This window comes from Chenopodium quinoa, unplaced genomic scaffold, assembly GCF_001683475.1.
Source record: "Chenopodium quinoa cultivar QQ74 unplaced genomic scaffold, ASM168347v1, whole genome shotgun sequence".
NCBI classification, from domain to species: Eukaryota; Viridiplantae; Streptophyta; class Magnoliopsida; order Caryophyllales; family Amaranthaceae; genus Chenopodium; species Chenopodium quinoa.
In genome coordinates, this window is record NW_018742467.1 from 267,703 (window position 1) to 290,511 (window position 22,809).

The window sequence follows — 22,809 nt, forward strand, 5'->3', positions numbered from 1 at the left end:
AATGTTAACTTGTTTAGCCAATTGCAAGTCAGTTGGGATTATTTTGAGCGGACATGATATAAAGTTGGGATTAATTAAAAATAAACGAAAGTTTGTATTATTTTTAGTGGACAAAGCAAAGTTGGGTTTAATAATAACAATTTTTCCTATTTTTAATTTCAATCCGTCAAGGATCAATAATTAAATGACCCTATTACGACCGCCCAATTTAGTTATCGGACGGATTTGACCCATTTTTAACAGGTACGGTCAAGGCTTTTTAATGGGGCTCCAACCCATTGAATTGCTCTAATTGTCAATAAGAAAAGGAAAAAAAAAAACGAACGTAGCCCTACCTTCTCCTTGTCTCTCTCTCAGTTCTCCATTGAAGCGCACTTCACGTTCTCCATTGAAGCGCACGTAACGTCCTCCATTGACGCGCCTTCTAATATTTGTATCCCCCATTGAAGCAACTTCTGAGGTTAGTTCTTGTTTCTATTTGTAATCATCATATCAATTTCACAATCTAGGGTTTATCTTTGATCTAATTTAATTTAATTTAATTGTTAGTGCAGTAAGTTTAGGGTTCGAAAATCTCAATTGTTGGTTTTAATTACTAAGATTATGAGAGATTATAACCAGCGATTATGTTGCTAGAAAAGAAAATTACGAGCTTAATTTGATGATTGAATCAGGTATCCCTAAAATTATGTGATTTTTCGAGATTTTTTTGATAATTGAATCAAATTTGGTTTCTAATGTATTGCAGAATGCTTTAATTTTTGGATTGAACTATGAAATTAGACCTCTTCTCGGCTGTTTTAAATGCATGATTTCGAAGTATGAAGTTTTTAAAAGAGTGTATGATTGTTATCGACTGCATGTGGTTAATGTTGCGGTTGATGATGTGTAATGCAGATATTAAATTTTCCGGTTCATGCTTGGTGTTGATTGAGTAGTCTAATGGACTTGAATGTCTCACCTTCGCCGGAAGAAGATGAAGGGTATTTTGAACACCAGTTTGAGGAAGATGTGGCGAGACATGATAACGTAGAGACATCTGTTCAAACTCTTCGCCGGGTATGCTGAACTCTTTACTTAATTGATTGAATTTTTCTTCGATGGTGTTTTATTATGAACTAGTTTTTGGGCCCCGGACTATTACATGAAACTAGCTGAACATTAATATACATTGTCATTTATGATTTAATTTTCATTGAATGAATGTGTTTTTTTTATTTTTTATTTTTATTTTTTATTTTTATTTTTATTTTTAATAATTAAACCATGTGGTTTATACTTCTATATATATATTTGTAACATGTTTGATAATTATCTTAGACGACTAAATAGTCGATTTTGTTGTAAGTGGTTTGGGCTTCAAAACCTCTTATCTTCATATTTTTATATTTAGTGATGATGTGACATGTTGAGATGTTGGGTAGGTGACGTGGCTCCAATTTTGTGAAGTGACGTGGTGTCATGAATTGTTAGTGAAGTGACATGGCATAATTTGGAAGCATGTATGTGGCGCATAAACGTTTTTATAAACGCCTTTTAATAGATTAGTATAGACTAGTTTTTGCCCGGACTATTACATGAAACTAGTTGATCATTAATATACATTGTCATTTATGATTTAATTTTCTTTGAATGAATATGTGTTTTTTTTTTAAATAATTAAACCATGTGGTTTATACTTTTATGTATATATATTTATAACGTGTTTGATAATTAACTTAGACGGCTAAATAGTCGAGTTTGTTGTAAGTGGTTTGGGGTTCAAATCCTCTTATCTTCATATTTTTATATTTAGTGATGATGTGGCATGTTGAGATGTTGGGTGGGTGACGTGGCTCCATCAAGTGTTTTGTGAAGTGGCGTGGCGTCATGATTTGTTAGTGAAGTGACATGGCATAATTTTGGAAGAGTCATTAACTTAGTCTATGTGGCGCATAGACGTTTTTATAAATGCCTTTTAATAGATTAGTATAGATATAGATTATTTGATGAGGAAAATAGACCGATCTTGTATTTGCACCTACTAGTTTGCCCATGCTTTCAGTTTTTGTAAAGTAAAATAAACTATAATTTATTTGTAAAATTTATATTTTTATTAATTCTATTTATCCTATCTACAGCGTAATGATACTCCCACCTTCACTCTTCCCCATTCCCATTCTCTTCATCATATCAAGGCTTCAATTATTATATAAAAAAAATTATTTAATTTCCCTAGATGCAGTCTAATTGAAAAACAATGGAATATTTTATTCTATTTGATTATGGCTCTCAATGTTTCATTGTTTGCGTCAGTTTTTTAAAACTCTATTCGACATATCTTATCTTAGACATTTATATTGCTATGTCAAACATTCGATTTATTGTGTCAGTAGATTTCCTTTTTCCTTTCCATCTGACTATATGCTTGTGTACTAAATTTTGTTGGAGAGAAATGATGTGGCGTTGAGGAAGATGATATGAGTATAACTTAGATGTGGGGATTAGCCTCTATGAATGTAAGATAATGATGAAGATAATAATTTAAACATGTATTAGTTTAGAGGGAAAGAGATTAATCTTGCATTTATGTAAGTAAGTGAGACTTAAGCACTTAACTATTCCTTATTTAATTTGATTGGACTGTGATTGAAGATATAATTATCTTGGTTGCCTTTTTAGTGTGTATGTCATGTCACTATGGTTTATATTAGTAAATGAGACATAATCATCCCTTTTTAGTGTGTATGACATGGCACTACGCGAGAAGAGTATTTAGCTGTTAGAGTCCTCACATTCATCCAGCTTTACTTTAATAATGTATAGATTTGAAATGTTGAACCAAGCTCTGATACCCCACTTTATGCATCTATGCTAGTGTTTATGTAACTAGAGTACTCTGATGAATATACGGACCTAGGTTACTTACAAGGTCTTCTACACATTAGTTGTAAGATCATCTCAAGGCAATGGGGCCAAAGCATTTCCTGGATGATGATATTTTTGGTTTTATGACCCTCGATTTTCTTTTGTCCTTGACTGTTCATAGCAGTGTTTGAAAAAGCGCGCCTAAGGCGCTGAGGCGCAAGGCGATAGGGGGTAAGAGCTTTTTGGGGTCTGGGCGAGGCGTTTTCAATTAGGCGCACCTGAAGCAATTTTCTGCCAATTTTTTAACTGTTTATACAGTGCGCCTCACTTCAAAGAGATAGAGTTTGATGGTCAATATCCATTACATTTATGTTTTGATGTAGGTGTTGTTATTGGATATTGTCAACCAATGGGTATAGGATTATTGAGACAGTGGAGCATCTTTTATTCATACTTGCTAATATTATGGTTTTACATTACCGTATATGGTTGTTTGCTGAGGTTAGTCTTGTGTACTTACTACCAGGATTCCTTGTCTTTATTTTATCAATGCTATGATTTTTTATTGGAATTGAAACTTTGATCATCCAAAAAAATCCGATTTAACCAGAGATAGAGTTTGATGGTCAATATCCATTACATTTATGTTTTGATGTAGGTGTTGTTATTGGATAGTGTCAACCAATGGGTATAGGATTGGGGTCAATTTATAAAGTTTATTTTTGGAGAAGGCTGTTAATAGATAGGATCTTTATTGGACATGGTCAATAGAATATTGCCGGATAATTATATAGAAGAAAACAGATAAGGCTAAATAGAATTCATGTCGTAGATAAGGCTAAATAATTTTCATGTAGTGTTTACTATTCTTAAGTACGTACTTTTGTCTCCCTCTCTTTTTTCTCTTGCTCATTTATCAGTTCACCCACTAAAGACCCACAACTTGCTTTTGGCCCTTTACAAGATGACCAGCTATTACCCGCCTCGACTGCCTAATAATGCAATGGCCTATAAATAGAATCAAGATAATATTCTTAGCCCAATCTATCAGTTGCTGTATGACTCCATCCTCTCTCCTAAGCTTTTGCTTTGATTCCTCTTTTTCTACTACGCTCCTTCCTTGCTTCTCCATTGTGCGTGTGAGCTCAAATTAATAGGCTCACATGTTTGAGGAATCCTCATTATCGTCTCTCCTCCCTCTCATTTATCTCATTTGGTTATCTCTGCCATCTAATTATTTCTACTTTCCTGCAACCCTACATTCTGAAAAGAAGTTTGAGTCCTATTGTTGCCTGTGCGATTGTGGTCAAAATATCCAGGTCTCAAATTTTTGGGAATTGAGAGGCGGAATCATGAAAGACTCTTATAAGTGTTATTATGTGTGGCTACCAGCCTTTCTTCAGGCTGACAATTCAAAAGGTTAAGTCAAAGGAATATAATCTAAATATCTAATAGCCCATTCCAAATTATTTTTTCTAAGAATTTGAACGGGACATTTGCTCCAATGAACAATAACATATTTTTGTCGAGCCATTTGCTTATAATATTACTTGAGAAGGATTTTTCTTTAAAGTTTCATGGCTGTTTAAATCCAGCTTTCTTGTCATGGGCTCACTTCATGTAGCAGCCATATTTATTGAAAAAAAACTGGCAGCCAAAGGGAAAATTTTAAAAATTTATATTATACAAAGTATAATTTAGTAGTTTGTCAAGGGACGCTGAAGCATGGCAATGAAATTGGCATTGAGGCTATTGCCATTTTCTTTATGTACAATATGTGGATAGGTTTTTTTTTTTTTTTTTTTGTTATTTTGTCATTGTTGCTGCTGTACCTCCCTTGAAATGCTTTCTTAAAGAATCATTTAATAGACAAGATTGTGTGCATCTTGTTCTCCTCACAACTGATATTGGTAGGATCTTCACTTGGTGGTGGTAGTATTATTATTCTTTGTCATTTTGGGCCTTTGGGGCCTTCTGTTGATATTATTCTCTTCCTTCCTTTTCCTTGTGACTGGAAAAAGGAAGAGAAGGTCATAAGCTTAACAAATTCGTTGACATCTTTTGATGCTGTAACTACTCATAGATGTTGAAACAGTGTTTTGATGAGATATTGTTGTCTAATATCTTTGTCTAGAATGAGATTTCCATTTAAGAAGCGTTTTATAACTGTCCAATACAAGCCTTGTTATTTTATATGTGTAGCACTCTTTCTTGATATTTGGTTGGTGATTCAGTCTTTTAATATTTTTGGCCTTGATAAACTCAGTTCAACTGTTATTGTTTAGGAGCGTGAAGAAAGACGGGAGCGAATAAGAAGAGATCCGATTGATGATAGACCAATGCGAGTAACCAGGCCCTTGGAGCGTGATGAAGGGCCTATTTTGAAGAAGTTGAAAACTGACAGAAACAGGCTACCCCCTGGTAAGCTTCTTCAAGCATATTGGTTATATCCACTTTATCATGTTTAAACCTGGGCTAAACTTGGAAAATTTTTCTTGGTTAAATTTTACTGTAGTCCATATACTTTTAAAGTCTTTATTATAGGGCTACACTGTTACTCTTTGTATTTGTAGAATAAATAATTTAAATATATGATTGTGGAGGTGTCTGAGCAAGATAAATGTATCATTTAAAATTTATGGATGGCAATATGTTAATGGTTATATATCTGCAATTCCTTCTTACCTAACCTTTCTTATTATATATTCTCTCTATATGACACATTTTAGGAATACATTTTATTGTGTATAAACAGGTTGGCTGGATTGTCCAAATTTTGGTCAGGAAGTTGGTTTTATTGTCCCATCTAAAGTTCCACTTGATGAAAGTTTTAATGATTGCATTGGTCCAGGCAAAAGATATGCTTTCCGTCAATTGTTTCATTTAACAAGAGTGAAGAATATCAAAGTAAGATATTCAAACTAACTTATATATATATATATTTTTTTTACTTCTCCTATCTGACGATAATTTTAGAGTGCGTGATGTCCAGCATATGGACCATCTAATTTGGAAGCATGTATGTTAACTTGTTTTAAATTTGTCAGATTACATAAAGTGTGACTTATTGTGCATTGATTTGAAGCTTTTCGATAAGTTCTTACTAGGGTTATTAGGCAGAAATAAATTTGTTTTCTATAGACTTAGGATTTATTCTTGTTAAAATTTTTCCTTTTTAAGTTCTTAAAAATTAAAAAAATCTTCTTTTTCATAGTGAAGCCATTTAGTCTTTTAGTTTCTCCCCCTTATTTTATTTCTTTTGTATTTTATAAGTATGGCATGTCCTTTGATAAAAAATTGAATGACATATACTAGTTATGATTTGAAGAGTGAAGGAAGATCTATAATTGGGTACATTTCTATGGCAGTATTTTTAGTAGTGCCTAAGGCTTTCTTAAGGGCTTCAGCTGTGATCTATTTTTTTTTTGATGAAGATTGCTTTATAGCTCCAACCGTTTACCTAGGGTCTAATCAAATGATAGACAAATGCAATTGATACATTTTTTGTTGTCATATTTTTTGTTTCGGAAATTTTTTGTAATCACCGTCTTTTTTTTTATCTTAGTGGTGAAGTTTGAAATTTTTTATTATCAGTGCTAATCACGAGTTAATATTATTAAGCCAATGATAACATTGATGATAATAAAATATCTTTAAACGATTAACCACGGTTAATCTTGGTTAAGTAACATTGAATTTACATTAGTACCCTTCAATTAAAAAAAATAAAATTCCAAACCCTCCCCACCCACCAGCCAACCGCCATCCCCCCTCCGTAGCCGGCGCTTAGCTTGGCCCGGTTGACGGCGTCTCAAATCCCCCCGAGACCCCCACCATCCACACCTCAATAATCCCAATATGAGCACCAAAACGAGCATCGACACGCCGTTTTTGACCCTTTGATCTCGAAATTAAAATCAGTATTTGAAGAAGATGAAGAAGAAGAAGAAGAATTGATGCCGGATTTAGCACCCGCCATTGGAGCAGCTTTGCCTTGAGGTTTGAACCCGTAATCGCTTGATACAATCCCTAAAAATCATTAATTTTTTCTTTCCTCTCCGTCTATCTTCAATTAACCACGAGTCCACGATCGAGGATTGAAGAAATAATGGAGGAATGTAAAAAGAAAAGAAAGAAAAAGAAAAAGGTGGGGAATTCGTGGCAGAAGAAAGAATTAATGGAGGTGGAAAGAAAAAAAGGAAGAAGAAAGAAGGTTGGGGTAAATTAAATGGGGGTAGTTGCGTCTTTTTACAGTTACAATAGTTAAACCATGGTTAAAAATTAACAATTTATTTAACTTAATTTACCACTGACTTAGTAATATTGATTTGTGATTACCATTGATAATTAAAAGTTTCAGACTTTACCACTGAGAAAAAATAAAAATTCGTGATTACCACATAGAATTTCCCTTTTTGTTTTGATACTTAAATAGCTGTAGAGAATAAGGTGCTATGCGAGGTCCCAATTTATCGGTGGCCTGAGTTCTATAGGATAGCTAGTGCTCCTGCACATTATCTGCAGTGCCAAATCAAGAATAAGTCAAACTAATTTCTTAATAAAGGTGTATTGATCTGTATTCTTAAAATTTCAGTTTCATATTTTTAGGTCATTTCGTGATTTGAATCAGCTTTGGCCGTATTTTGACACTAATTTCTTAGAAATATCAATTTTTTGTGTGGTTTTTTTGACTCATCTTGTTTTTCCAAAATTCAAATATTTATTGTTAAGGGTGTTAAGTAAAAAGTAACTGGGAATGTTGTTACATCCCTTTGCCATTCACTGATTCCGTCATTCTCCTTGTAGAAAGTATCACAAGCTTTGGAATCTATTTGGAATTAAATTCTGTCTTAGCCTCTTAGGTAATTCAATGCTTTTGTGGGCATGTAGTTTTTTCCCTGTTCCACCTTATGTATGGCATGTGAGAAACACCCACTTGGTTTTCTATTCCTAATATTGTCTATCAATTTTTGGAAAATGGGAGTAGCCTATCCTTGGAGAATTGGGGATGAAGGCCGAATCAGTTAACCAGGCATCCACCTAACACCTCCAGAGTCCAGAAAGATGATTTTGGTTGATAACTGAACAAGGTGTATATTACTATATTATAGTTTTTGAACTTCAGGGAAAAGAAGTTGCACATTTTATATCTTGGCCTTTCTGGTTTTGTACTTGCTTGATAGTGGACAGAAATTTGATTTCTTTTTAACATTTTCTTAGACTGAATGATATATTACTGATCAATTCTTCTAGAAAGTCACTCATTCTGATTGCAAGAGTCCTTTTGATGGTTCCTGATTCTTTTTTTCATAGGTCCTTGTTTTGGGATCTGATATGAATTAAATATTTGGGCGTACTTTACCTTTTTATTTTATTAATTCACGGTCTTGCCTGTCCTTTAATGTATGATGTGATTGCTATATTGGTGAAGTAAATGACTGATGTAGATGCTTTTTTTCAGCTTGGTATGATAGTTGATTTGACAAATACAGATCGGTATTATTCACCAAGTGATTTTAAGAAGGAAGGTCTTAAATATCTAAAGGTACGTTAAATTCTTAAAAGCCCCTCAATGAACTGATTTTCTTGGTTTTTATGTTTAATTAATTGACCTATACAATTTCTTTATAGATTCGATGCCAGGGTCGTGATTCTGTACCAGATAATGAGTCTGTAAACACCTTTGTCTTTGAGGTGAGTAGAATTTAGAATGTTTATGTGTGTGCGTGCACATTTAGAGTAGCAGGGGATGAATCAAGAATCAGGATTATCAATGTATAAATAATTATGTAGCATTGCATTTATGTACTTGGTAAATTATTCATCTATTCTCTTTTGATTGGTACGATTTGACTATTGCAATATTCATAAGCTAATTTTTTACCATTATTTATTTATACATTCTGAACAAATGTTATTATGCTAAAGATTTTTTCATTAGGGTCTCAATGCATACTTTCGAAAGGTTAACTTTATAGAGTTCTTCTGCTGGATAATTAAATTATTTAGATATAATGGTCAAAATTGTGTGTTGCAAGTGTGATGGTCAAATTATTGCAGTTTAAAGAGGATGGAGGAAATATTTAGTTTTCTTAACAATTTTTATTCGGCTCCCAACATTATGTCTGAGAGGGAGATTGTATTTGGGTGTAGGCACATTACCTCTTATCAATTTTTATTTGGTAAACATACATTGCCAAGTGTTGCTCATTTATCTATATTTGTATTTTACAATCTTACATTCATTGAGGAATTTCAGGTTGCACAATTTATATTCAATCAGAATGAGAGACAACCCAAGAAGTATGTATTAGTTCATTGCACTCATGGCCACAATCGAACTGGTTACATGATAGTTCATTATTTGATGCGTACACAGCAAGCTAGTTGTGTTGCTGAGGTCAGTTTAGTTTTTGTTCTTAGTTAGCGTGTTATTTATCATTATCTGATGCTTAATGTCTTAAGTACTTTATTTTCTTATGAGCAGGCTATACAAAGATTTGCAGCAGCTCGGCCTCCAGGGATCTATAAACCAGACTACATTGATGCATTATTTGCTTTCTACCATGAAACTAGAAGTGACTTAGTTGTATGTCCCCATACCCCTGAGTGGAAGAGGTCCTCTGATTTTGATCTAAATGGCGAAGCTCTTCCAGAAGATGATGATGGGGTTCCATATGCTTCGACGAATGTATGTATTTTCTATGTTTGGGACATCATACTGCAATACACCGTTATTATTTAAGCCTTGACTTGCAACTCTATTAGATATATGTGTGGCCAAAGTCCCTGTGACACTTAGATGCATTTATGTCCTTTCCTCAAGTTTGAAAGCCCAAGTTGTGAACCATACTTGCAAAATTATACTCAAGTGGGAAAACATGATATTATGCTCCACTTGAAGTTTGAAAATGAATTTAAGCAAGAGTCTTAGGGCCTGTTCACGTTTACTAAGCTGAACTGATTGGAGCTGAACTGAACTGAATTGAGCTGAAATAAATATTTTATGAGAGAAGGAAACTAGGAGCTGAACTGAACTGAACAGAAATTAAGCTGAAGCGAACAGGTCCTTAGCTCTTGTACTGTAATGCAGTGCACTTGTAACTAGTGATAAGACTTTTCAGAGCTCCTTGATAAATTATTCCATATCTTCTTATAGGCTATGCCCTTTATTTGAGTTGTCTTAGTTTCTCTTATAAATTTGCTGGTTAATTGATTTCTGCTGTCAACTAACTCCTACAATTGCTTTTGTTGTGTAGTAAACAAGACCATTAGTCAATAAATTAGACTGGCGTCTGTGCTTCATTGGTAACTTAGCTTTAATTTTTTGTATTATGCATTCTGATGTTTAGTTTCCTTTTTCAGGAAAAACTGGAGAATGCTGTAGTATTGACCAATGATGATGTCTTAGGGGATAAAATACCTGATCAGCAAGAATTTCAATTGCAGAGATTTTGCTGCGAAATCCTTAAGACTACGGTACTTGTTTTCTTCTGAAGCTGCAAACTATATATTCTTAGGGCAATTTATCTGTCTGAAATTCCTGTTTTGTTGAACTAGATGTGTGGGTCTGTTCAATATATAGTTGTTTGGCCTTTTGGGGATTTTCCCGTTGTAGATCTTTCTTTAGTTAGCTCAGAATTCAAGTATCCACATATTTTATATCCTCTCTAGATTGGGAAGTTGAGTTTCGTAAGAAAATTAGGGTTTTAATCTTATTTCCATGTAATTACATTAGACAATTTGTGTGCGGTGTTTAAAATATTAGACCTTAATTCAGACGTTTGGTTCTTATTATAAGGAGAGATCATTCAACCATTAAAAGATGAGATAGCTCAATTTTACAAATGAAGAGATGTTCTTTATTGAAGAAAACATTAACGTAGGCAACTTTAAAATTGTAATAATTGGGTTTACTGTTTGCTAAAATTGCCATGGTAGCCACAATCTATGAAGGATTGGGCTAGGGTTCCTTTGAGCGAGAAAGAATATGTTTTTTATTCTTTGACTGTACTTTGGTTACCTTTTCATACCTGATCCTTGTAATTAATTTTCCATTAAAGGGAAAAAGTAACATCTTGAAATGTCTCTCCTTCAGTAGTTGTATAGTGTCTTTAGTTAGGATGAAATTTTAAGGAACTGTTTTTATTTATTAATTTATTTTTATTCTAATTTAAATTTAAATTAAATTTTTTCAGCCTTTAACCTTATTTAAGAACTTAATATTTTGTTCTTGTAGGTAACACATCAGGACAACACACCCAAAAAAAAAAAAAAAAAAATCAATGCAGAACAATCTATGCCTCATTTCTTCATTTTAGAAACCTTGTTACTCCCTCTGCCCTTGAAAGGTTTACACACTTTGTTGGGCACATAGTTTAAGGAGAGTAAGTGGTGGGAGATATTGGGTTATTCTTGTTCAGAAAAGAAAAAAAATATATACTTTTGTTGATGGCTTCAAAAGCATGATAATGGTGTTGGGCTGCCTCTGGTTTTCAGCTTTCAATTCTGTTCTTTTTATAATTTAATTCTTTGCTATTTTAAAGCTATAGCATTCTGATTTACTCTTTGTCTCAGTGTTCTCTTTTGTTTGTTTATGGAGAACCTCTTGTGCTACACTTTTTTTTTTAAACAAGTAATTTTGTTCGTTTTGTGTCTGCTTTTCAGAATTTTCAAACACTTGCTTGGTAAGATTTGCAATTTGAGTTGTTTATTTTACTTTGGTTATTTCCCAAGATTCCTCTTGGTTCCTTACAATAATGTGTTTGAGAACTAAGATCTATATATCTGGAATTGTGCATGGTACATCTATTTTCTACTGAATCTCAAATCATATGATCCTTACCGCATGTTGTGCTATCATGTAAAATTTTAAAACCTAATTTTTGCTGTACGTGCTCAATGTAGCATGCATAGATTCTGGGTTATGTTTTTTTGACACATGGCATAGACCTTAGGATTTTTTTTTTTTTTTGAAAATTCGTGTTCTGTGTTATTTACCACACTGTTTTATGTTGCAGGGTCGGGGAAATATACAATTTCCAGGGTCACATCCAGTGTCTCTTGATAGGTAACAGTTGCACCGATTTTGTTAGCTTTTACTGTATTATAGGAACATTTGTTTTCTGAGGACTTTCTACTTTGAATGTAGTTGTTAATTCCTTTGACCTTAAGCAGTCTACCAAATTTACCATTTCTGTTAGTTCCAAATATTCTTCCCAATTCCTTATTTGGCATGGATCCACCAATAAAGACTACTTCCTTTGTTTTATTTACTTGACTAACACTCCTAAAATGCAAATGTCATTACTTGAACCATACTATATTTGGTAAGCTTTTGGTAGATAAAATCTCTAAGTTATCTTATAAAGTGCACGTGGGGTTAACAATTGGGGTTAAGAAAGTACAGCATCTGCACCAATTACAATTTCTGTCCTTTCCTTTTGATATTGTGTCAAAGGCTCTATGGGTTAAGTGAATATAAACGGAGGAATTATTAATTATTTCCTCCTCTCTCCTGCCTAACTTGCCTACTCAGTCAACATGTCCCCAGCATATCCCACTTAGGCTTTGTACTGTTCGACTTAAGCAAATATGATTATTGTAACATAATCTCAAGTTTGTCTAATTAGGAAATCAAATCAGACCAGATTAGAAAAATCTATCAGGTGAACTGAACATTGCCTAAATTTTTTACCCTCTCCTTAAACTGTGTGCCAAAACGAAATGGAAAGACTGTTGTGGCACGGAAGGAGTATGGAAATATAAACCATTTGTTATTATATCTCAAGAGAAGTCTTTTGAATGAAATTGTTTGAAGGTTTTTTTGTTCATCCTCAAAAATATTGTTGTAAAGTGTTAATAGTACTTGAACACTTAAAAGAGACGTATAGAGGTCTTTGCACTCAGATTGTATAGAATAATATTACAGTGGGTTGTTTGGATCATCTTCCATCAGGAAAAAAAACTTTGCAGTTTTCACATGTGCTCATATCTTTTGGCAAGAAAATTAAATTTTAAGGGAGAGGAAAAGATGACAAATTTAAGCATAAGATGTTCTAAAAAGAGTGAGACTATTTCTACAAGAAACCATAAACCCTATTAACAATCCGTTACATACTTATCCTCATCACTAATATCTTCCGCCAAATTTTTTGATTCTGTATTCCAACTCATTGTAGAATAAAGTCCCATTATTTCATATGTACTGTCTTGTGGCCTTTTGCTGAATTGTATCTGTAAGACTCGTACTAACTTGCAGAAAGAGTTTATTAAATTTGAATTTATGTACATTAATATCTTGGTAGCACAACCAAATACCATGGACTTGGGTGAGCATATATAACCTGAATGAATAGAGGATGGCTACTGAAGGAGGAACTTTGTTGATATAGGTCCTAGGAATTTTGTCTGCAATAAAAAAATTATATAAACAAAAAGTTGCTTCTCTGAAGATCCGAGAATGTTCAACTTTATGTCAGAATACATCTGTTTACTACAAAGTGAGCAGTTGTGTAAGAGGAAAATTTCCAATTGTAGTGACGTTTACTAGGTCAATAGATTATTCAAGGTGCCGTTGGTTGCCTTCTTAATGTTGGATTGTTTACTTCCTTACAGTCTACACAAGGTTCCATCTGTCGGTTTCTTGGTAAAAAATGATGAAGAAATAAATTTGGCATAATGCTAATATGCTAGGTTGCACGGAAATGGGAACGGGTACAAAAACTGGAACGGGAATGGGATACGGCAAAATCAAAGGTCCAAAAAACGGGTATGGCATAAAAAATTCAGCAAAATATAAATCCATAAAATAATTCAAAAAAAAATCTATACAACACAAACTAGAAGAAAAACTAGTCAATATATTCCGTAATGTATTAACGAACACAAACAAAAGTTAGAAATTAAAAGAAAAAAGAATAAATATAATAAACACCACCTACTAACCTACAGGCTAACGCTACAGTGAATAAAAAAAATCCAGATTATTGATAATCACATATTAAACCAACAAAAAATTTACAGGACAATCAATTTCAATTCACCTGCAAATCAGCCAGCTACGAATTATATTTCTTGTACTAAAGCATACAAGTATACAACCTTGGTTTTAAAAAGCGCGCCTCGGGTGCGCCACAGTCCCAGGCTCTGGGAAATGGGCTTTAGCTTGGCAAGGCTCAGTCACCTACGAAAGGCGCGCGCCTCGTGCGCCTCAAAGTGCCTTTGGTAAGGTGCACCTTTGCGCCTTAAGGAAAATAACTAAGATTTAAGTTATAAATTGAAGAATGATGGACATATTTTCAAATTCACACTACCTTAGCTTTAAATATATCATTATTTAATTTATTATGAATCTTTTTAATTGGTATTAAGTACTATCAAAGTAAAAATTAATTTGAAATAAATATATAAATACATGCGCGTTGCATACAAAAGGCGCACGCCTTCGCCTTGCGCCTAGGCTGCAAGGACCATTTGCGCCTTGGTGCGATTTGTGCCTTTTAAAACTAAGTATACAACAAAATAGGTAACACTGTTTTTGACAATAGAATCACCTTACCTTTGTTTATTCGTATCCTAAGTTACTTGTTTTATTGATTCTCCTGCCTTTCATTACGGTGTAGCCAATTCTGTTAAAAGTTTTACATCCAAAGTTGTGTAGGGAGAATGTAATGTTAGTGTGGAGTTATATACTTCCTCCGTTCTGTTAATATTGCAACAAGGAGGAAATTACGCATCCCGAAACACCTTTTATATGCTAAATATCTATAATTGTGTAAGAGTAAAAATTATAAAAAGTTGATATTGTGAAAGTATTTTATGAGACGAATCCAACAAGATCCCACTTGACTATATTTTGCTTAACGTATAAATCATATTATATGGTCAAACAAGAGTGATGAATAGTGCAAAAAGTCCATTGTTGCAATATTAATAGAACGGAGGAAGTAATACATTAGAAAACTAAGGGCAGGAGGACAATTAAAAGGAGCATCATTATGGGCATTTGCTGAGAAGCGTTTCAGAAAATTTGTGATATAATCTGGGTGATTTTAGATACAATGAAGCAAGACAATGCTTTGTCGTCAATATTTTTGTGAAGTTTATAGTGTTATGCTTAATTGATTATTATGTTTTTCCTTGGGTCTTATGTTTCAAAATATGTCCGTCCTTGTAGTCTGGCAATATTTGGAAGGGGCTTGTGGATTAAATATCTCTTACGAAACTCTTCCCCAATTTTTTTTTGTGATAAAATTGAATGTGAATTAGTGATTGTGTATTATCTCATGTGTTCCAGATCCTAAATTCAATAGTCTTTATCAATACTCTTTTTGGATGTTTCTGTTGGCAATTTGTTGGTGTAGTTGGAAAGAAAAAACCCAATAAGTTTTTGAGGATTCTCTTCTCCCTCGTCAATGTTTTAAGCTCCCATATTTTAGGCGTTTCTATCGCTGGAGTCATGTATTAGGCTCTGAGCAATTTTTAAAGTTTCTTGATTATGATTTTAGGAAGAAGTGCTTCATGATAACTCGAGGGGCTTGAGCTGTTGTGTTCCTAGGCCTCTTATATTTTGGGTGACAACCTCTGGCAGGGGTATTTTTCTGATATATATCATTTATATCTACATTACTTATCAGAAAAAAGCTTTCCACTCTTCATTTGAATAAGAGAAGTTACGAAATAGTTAAAATATTTACTAGATACATATTAGTTCTTGGGAAGAGTAGTTTAGAGTCGGGAAGAGTAGTTCTTGGGGAAGAGTCCAACTTGATTGATGGAAGGTGAGAGTAGTTTAGAGTTTTACCGACCCTGATTGACAAATAAGTTCTCAAGTAGAGCTATAGCTTGAAATTTGTCCTTAAAATATACTATATCAAGATCCTGCCTACAAGTAGATCAGGATATCTGTGAAGTGATTCATAATCAGTTCATTGTTGATCATCAAATTGCAAATGTCTGAGTCAAGTAAACAAGGATTATTTATAAAGTAGAGCTATAGCTTGAAATTTGTCCTTGTAATATATTATATCATGATCCTGCCTACAAGTAGATCAGGATATCTGTGAAGTGATTCATAATCAGTTCATTGTTGATCATCAAATTGCAAATGTCTGAATCAAGTAAACAAGGATTATTTATAAAGTCCTTGGTGCCGACAGAAGCAACATAGAATGTTCGTTATAGAGGAGAGGTTGGTGTTGATGATTCTGATAGTATTGGATAAGAGCATTTTTTGGTGTCATTGCATCTTAGATTATTTGTTTCCATGAACCTATTTGAACTGGCAGAATTTGTTATTTTTATGATTATCTCTTGCATGATTTTATTATAAACACAGCTATTAGCTTCATTTGGCATTTATTGGTTACAGAGACAATTTACAACTGCTAAGGCAGCGGTATTATTATGCTACATGGAAAGCTGATGGCACAAGATATATGCTGCTCCTTTGTCCTGATGGGGCTTACCTAGTTGATAGAAGCTTTAAATTTCGGAGGGTCCAGATGCGTTTTCCATGTAAAAACATGACAGATGTATGTGGAGAAGATCTAATAAATTTGTTTTACTTTTATACCTGAGTAATTGAGCTTATATGGTCTCTATATATTTTACTATTATTATGTTGGCTGATGCTTGTTTTTCTTGATTTATTTGAGTCTCAGCTTCACCAGTATACTTTGCTTGATGGAGAAATGGTTATTGATACTATAAATCCCCAGAGGCAAGAGAGGAGATACCTGATCTATGATTTGATTGCTATTAATCGTGTGTCCCTTGCTGAGGTTGGGTATTCAGCTTTTACTAGTTTGCTAAATTTCACCGTCTTTTTGATGTTGATTATCTTATTCTTTGAGTGTTACTCATTAAGATGATTCTTTTTATTGTGAAAGAATAAGTTTTAATCTGTACAGATAAAACGGCATGGAGGTACTTTGTTCATGTGTTGTTGAGTGCCTCAATATATGAATGTAGCATTGAACTTGCATTATTGTTTGGAAAATATAAGAATTTGGATTTTTATTCACTTGATGTAATAAGTGAGCAGATGAGAGGGGAATTTGCAATGTTGGTCTTGTTTTATCTGGTAACTGGATATAGAATGTGATTACATTCACTTTGAATGAGGTTTCATCACTATATTACTGGTTGCTATACGTCAATATGTGAGGGAAGGGTGCTTTAGGGAGTAGTATAATATAATTCCTCCATTTTGTTTAGTTGACACTTTTTTTTTCTTTTTTTCTTCCCTACTTTTTCCAAAGCACTATTTCAATGATTAATATCTCTAAATATATAAGTAAAAATTCCACTCTTTTAAACTCTCCTGAATTTTATTTGTATATTTTCTATCATCCACTTTACACACTTTTTCCAACTTTTATTCAATTTATTATTTTGCGATGATCTTTTTCCTTTTCGGACGGTTCCTTATGATTCATGTTAGCCAACCCTAAATCATTTTGGAATTAAGGCTTTGTTTTTGTTGTGTCAATAATTTAAAATTATAAAAAGTTGATATTATGAAAATATACTTTGATATGGTTCTAACAATACCCCACATGATTTATATCCCTCTTCCTAACCTGTCCTATTTATATAGTTATCTACAAAACTATCTAGCTAATTTACTCCTACTGATAGTTTGGATATAAAAAAAAATAGATTTGCTTTAAAATTTGAATTACTTTCCACTGTATATGCTTACTATGGCTTACAACTATCAGCCACTTCAGATGAAATTGGAATGCATTAATAAACTAATAACCAGCTTTTTTCATCCCATTGATGAAAAAGCTACAGTTTAAACATGGCCCATCAATGATCTGCATCAGGTTCTCCTTAGCCCTTCCCCATAGGACCATGACCATGACCATGACTTGACCCTCCTTGCTAACAATTTTGAGTGTTTGCAATCCTGCTGCCCCAAACAGCCCAATAGCCCATCTACCAGGTCAATTCTACATGCGATTCACATTGGTATTTAGCCATGCTAATCAGTAATGCATGGAGTTATATCCATTAGGTGTTCAGTGTAATAACATTTTGAAGTTTGTTGAGATCTAAACCTTTGTACAGCAGAGATAAAAGATCTATTTATCTAACTTTATAATTCTGACTATATATGGCTCACAAGGTTCTCATTATTGTGTACCTTGCAGAGGCCTTTTTATGAGCGTTGGAAACTGATTGAGAAAGAGGTTGTTGAGCCACGTAATCAAGAGCGGCGGAATATGGACACAAATGGCAAACCACTTTACAGATATGATCTAGAACCATTCAGGGTATGTACAATTGACATTCTAGACGCTATCAGGAAACACAGTATGTTTAATACTGTATTTGGCTCCTCTTATGCCTGTTCATAATGATACTATTCCAAATGTTTCAGGTTAGAAGGAAGGACTTTTGGTTGCTATCAACAGTTGGGAAGCTTTTGAAGGAATTTATCCCTAACCTTTCACATGAAGCTGATGGTCTTGTTTTTCAGGTACTCTGATTGATTTTACAGTGGTATACATATACCCATTTTTTTGTTTAAGAGCGTATGGGCTGACATAAATGATTTTAGCTTCCTTAGGGTATCACTTTTCCTATAAATTTTTTCTTTCCCATTTGGTTCAAAGAGTATAGAACTCATGTCCTCAATCTATGAAGCAATTTATTTTCTATATCAAGATAAGTCAATTACTTATGAGAACCTGAGTATTTGATCGAGCACAAGTGCACAACCGCATCACATTTGCAATGTCAAGGTTTCTGATCTTTCTGCAATTGTGGACGTGTGGTATTAGGCCATGATAGCTGTAAATCATTTGATTTAACAGCAAAAGTGCTTTATTACCATTTTGCAATTGTATCCGGCATATAAAATCTTGTGCAGAAACTAGCTTGTAGTTGCAGCTTTAGAATAGCTTCAATAAAGACACCATAAAAACTGGAGCTTCTTTTATAGAATGAACTGCTAATGAAACCATCTTTCACACTTAGGTAACCTGTCCTTTTTGTCCTTGTTTGTAGCTGTCTGGTGTGAATTAAGGTTGCACCTAACTCTTCGAAAGAGGGGTAATGATCAGTTTCAGAGAGAAAAGTCCATATCAAGAAGTATCTAAATGTGTAACGTGATTCAGAGATTATTCTCCTTGTGACATCAACTATATTGGCTTGCATGAAAAAATCCATCTTATTGCTCCTATTTCCTGATTAATAGACCTACTTTTCAATTATTAACCTTAAATCTGAAGATGCATTTCTTTCTCTAAAGCAAAGGTCAATGTATGCTTCAGTGATGTATCAATTGTTGATTTATTCCAGTTCGGCTGTGGGTTTTTTTTTTTTTTTTTTTTTTTTTTTTTTTTTTTTTTTATAGAGAGAGGGGGGGGGGGGGGGGGGGGGGGAGGGTTTCGAGGTATATCACTTGTGAAGTGGGAAATTGGAGGTGGTTGCATTCTCATTCCACTGTTTATAATAAGCTCATGTCTGTATTGTGGCCATGGCTAAGCCTTAAAATTATTAAAGAAAATATGGCTCTTGTATTTTGCGGCTGGGTTTGTTTCTTTTGAACTATTGGAGCTAGTAACTTGTGCATTTCAATTGTGCATGCTCTAATTTTTGGCCTTTGACAGTGGATTTTAATTATGAGGTTTGTGGTAGATTCAAAAGGGATTTATCTGTCATTCTGATCCTAGGATAGAGTGGGCTGCTTAATGTATGGTTTGGTTCATTTTTCTTTTTGTGAACTTCAATGCTAAAGTTCTCTTTTATTAAAATAGTTAAATATTTATAATTTCAAAATATTATTATTAATGCTTTGAGATTGCTGTTTTCTTCTTTTAGCCTCACTATCTTCTACAGTTCTACGCATATGTATGGGAGCTATTTCAGTATTTGTCATTTTTTGTTTTTCTGATGACTCCTCTCCCTAAAAATCCTGAAATGATAATTATGCATCTGTTCTTCTAATAATCAGGGGTGGGATGATCCCTACGTTCCCAAGACGCATCAAGGCCTCTTAAAGTGGAAATATCCTGAAATGAACTCAGTTGATTTTCTCTTTGAGGTAATGTCTCGAGCCTTTTACCTTTGTCTTTTATAAAGGAAACAATAGTATATGTGGCAATATGTGTGCATGAAATCTCTCTTGGAACACATTCAATCAAAATATTTTACTTGTTAAATGCAGGAATTTCAGGTGATCCGTCTATTCAACACTGAGTAAAATATTATTTTACTCCGAGTTGAACAAAGGCGCATTTGAATTCCCAGTTTCTTTAACGGATATGCTAATGATCGAAAAGTTTCTTGATAACTTTTGTTGGCAGATAGGAGAAGACGGCACTGAAAACCTTTATCTTTACGATCGAGGAAAAAAGCGATTGATGGACAATAACAGGGTTACATTTGGAGGTATATATATTCATCTAACAAAGCTTTTTATTTATGCAAATTTTCAATTTTTTTTTTTAATCTGTGAAGTATTAAAAATTCCTTTGTTCCCCCCCCCCCCCAATGTTTGCACAGTGGTATTTAGCTGACTCTTTTCACCATATTTTTTTTGTTTGCAAATAACCAAACTACTTTATAGTTGCAGCTGAATATGTGAATGAAGTATGTTTAGATTGATTCTGGTGCTTCTGGTTTATGTTGTTTTTAAATTATTTTTCCACCTTGACTTGTTGGATTCTATTTCCATGAAATGAAACATAGTAGCCTTTGTTTTGGTGCTATTACTTGGACTAGTTAAGCAGTATATGGAGCCTATGTTTGTGGTTGAATGCAATTTTAGAAAATTTTGAATTTGTACTTGTTCGTGCTTCAGTTTGTGGTTGAATGCAATTTTAGAAAATTTTGAATTTGTACTTGTTACGATGCTTGGGTATTTTAGAAACTAGTCCTTGTAAAGCAGTCGCGGGAAGAAGAGGCAGGAATCAACTAGGAAATTTGGAAATGGGAACCCTTAACCATTGCTGGGATGCACTGTGTGAAAGTCAATTTAAACGAGTGGATTAAGAGAGTTCGTGCTGTATTTGTAATCAAATGTATGAAAAGAGGTTCTTATTATAGCTAGAAATCTAGAATGCAGTTCTAAGTAATGTAATGTGCTGGGTAATTAGAAAGCAAAGAAATTTTTAGTTCTAGAAACATGGAGATTTGGAGGGGAAAACAATGAAGAATGTTGTTGGGTGAATTATTTAGTTATTTGAGGAGAGAATGAACCCTCAATCTTGAATGTATTTTACATTGTTTGTAATTCCAGATTTTAAATTACTTTCTTCCTAAATTTCTGGTCCGGTTTTGCTAGTTTATAACATAAATTTGATGAGGATGCAAGTTTCAAAATATAGGGGCACTAGGCTGTGCTTTTGACTGTTGGTATATAATCTCCCCATGTTTTTGGTTCCGTTGGGTGATGGAGAGAATAAGATACCTAGACAAGTACTTCCTCCGTTTTATTTACTTGCAACAAACCACTTTGCCACACACTGTGGAATAATTTTATCACCGATAAGAAGGAAGTGTAAAGTTGTTGCGGTTTAAATTTTATAGGTTAATCTGTCTGTTTCAGCTCCTCAAATAGCGTGCCAAGGTGTGTTGCAAGTATAAAAAAAAAAACAGAGGAAGTGTTATACTTTAGTTTTTGCTTAAATAGCTTTATATAAGTAGGTAAAATTTGGACATCAAAATGTTTCAATATCATGGGCTAGAGTTTTATGACATTTATTTGAATTAAGTATTTACAAAACATATATGTGGACTGTATATGCGACCAATAGAGTTGGAAAGACATTCATCAACTTGAAATAATATCTTAAACTTTAAAACTAAATTTTTTGGCAAAAACATTTTATTTGTGTAATTGATTTCTCCGACAATCTGATCCTCTGAGCTTTTGGTGACACAACATCCTTTCAGTTTGCATTTACCTCTCGTGTCTCGTCACACCTTTATATAGATTTGTTATTTGGTGGTCTCGGTAGTTAATAAGGTGCTGATGTGACTTTCAGTTCATCTTCTTCCATACGCTTTTGCAGACTCTTAATGTTAGTCAAATTTGATTACATGCAGATGATGTGGATCCCTCTACCTACTCTGGTAAGATTGTCGAATGCTCGTTTGATTCCGAGGAAAACATCTGGGTTTGCATGCGAGTCAGGATTGATAAGAACACTCCAAATGAATTCAACACCTACAGGAAGGTCCAGCACAAATGTTAAACTTAATTATGTCATTTCGTGGGGTAATTCTTTGTACTTTTCCAACTCAATGCGGTAATAGTAATGCCTTTTTACTGCATTTCGCAGGTTATGAAAAGTATAAAGGACAATATAACTGAGGAGGTGCTGTTAAACGAGATAGGAGAGATCATTCGCTTACCTATGTATGCTGATAGGATTCAAAGTGATAGCAGAGCCATGAAGAAAGGGAAGCCGCCACCACAGAGAAGGTGAATTGGAAATTTGTGTTGCCAGCAATGGTTATTTAATTTGGATGACCTCGCAGCAATTGTTTGTGTAATTAGGCATATTGGTAGCTTGTATTTTATTATTACATAATTGTTAGTTGAGGGATTGAATCTTCGTAGGTAGTTAGAAGATGTAGTCCTTAAAAAAATTAGATGTAGTAATAGGTTATTTGTGTATATTGTCATCATAAGCTCTCTTATCTTCTCTCTCCGTGTTCCGCGACTCCTGTCTAAATAACGTCTTTCTTTTATTTTTAATCACTTTTTTTCGCCCTTTTTGGATAAGGGGAGTTTTGAGAGAGAGAGAAGAGACCATTTGGTCTGTTGCTAGTACCATCTATTTTAACTTGAAGGGTTCGCCCTTGTAGCTAAACTAGTCCTGATGTCATATACCTAACTAGGTTCCATATTTTATTTAGGTTGCTATGCCTTAAGAAAGGTGTAATGTTTGCCTTTTTAAAAGGAGAAAAATAAAAAACGAAAGGCTTAATGTTATTCTG

The 22,809-nt window shown here is 33.8% G+C and overlaps 1 protein-coding gene across 2 annotated transcripts; it reads left to right on the top strand.

Moving 5' to 3' along the window:
- The first annotated feature begins 271 nt into the window (after positions 1–271).
- Positions 272–22,560, top strand: LOC110719040 (mRNA-capping enzyme-like). Of its 2 annotated transcripts, none has more exons than XM_021897954.1 (18): positions 272–460; positions 898–1,059; positions 5,133–5,268; positions 5,603–5,754; positions 8,309–8,392; positions 8,479–8,541; positions 9,107–9,247; positions 9,335–9,538; positions 10,213–10,326; positions 11,868–11,917; positions 16,220–16,382; positions 16,506–16,631; positions 18,009–18,131; positions 18,239–18,337; positions 19,817–19,906; positions 20,169–20,253; positions 21,913–22,043; positions 22,149–22,560. In XM_021897954.1, exons 2-18 carry the CDS (start codon positions 943–945, stop codon positions 22,293–22,295), a joined length of 2,025 nt encoding a protein of 674 aa, XP_021753646.1. In that variant the 5' UTR covers positions 272–460; positions 898–942; the 3' UTR covers positions 22,296–22,560. The 2 variants fall into 2 exon arrangements, with proteins under 2 accessions (XP_021753646.1, XP_021753647.1); XM_021897955.1 differs by having other exon boundaries at positions 275–460; positions 16,512–16,631.
- The last annotated feature ends 249 nt before the right edge of the window (positions 22,561–22,809 follow it).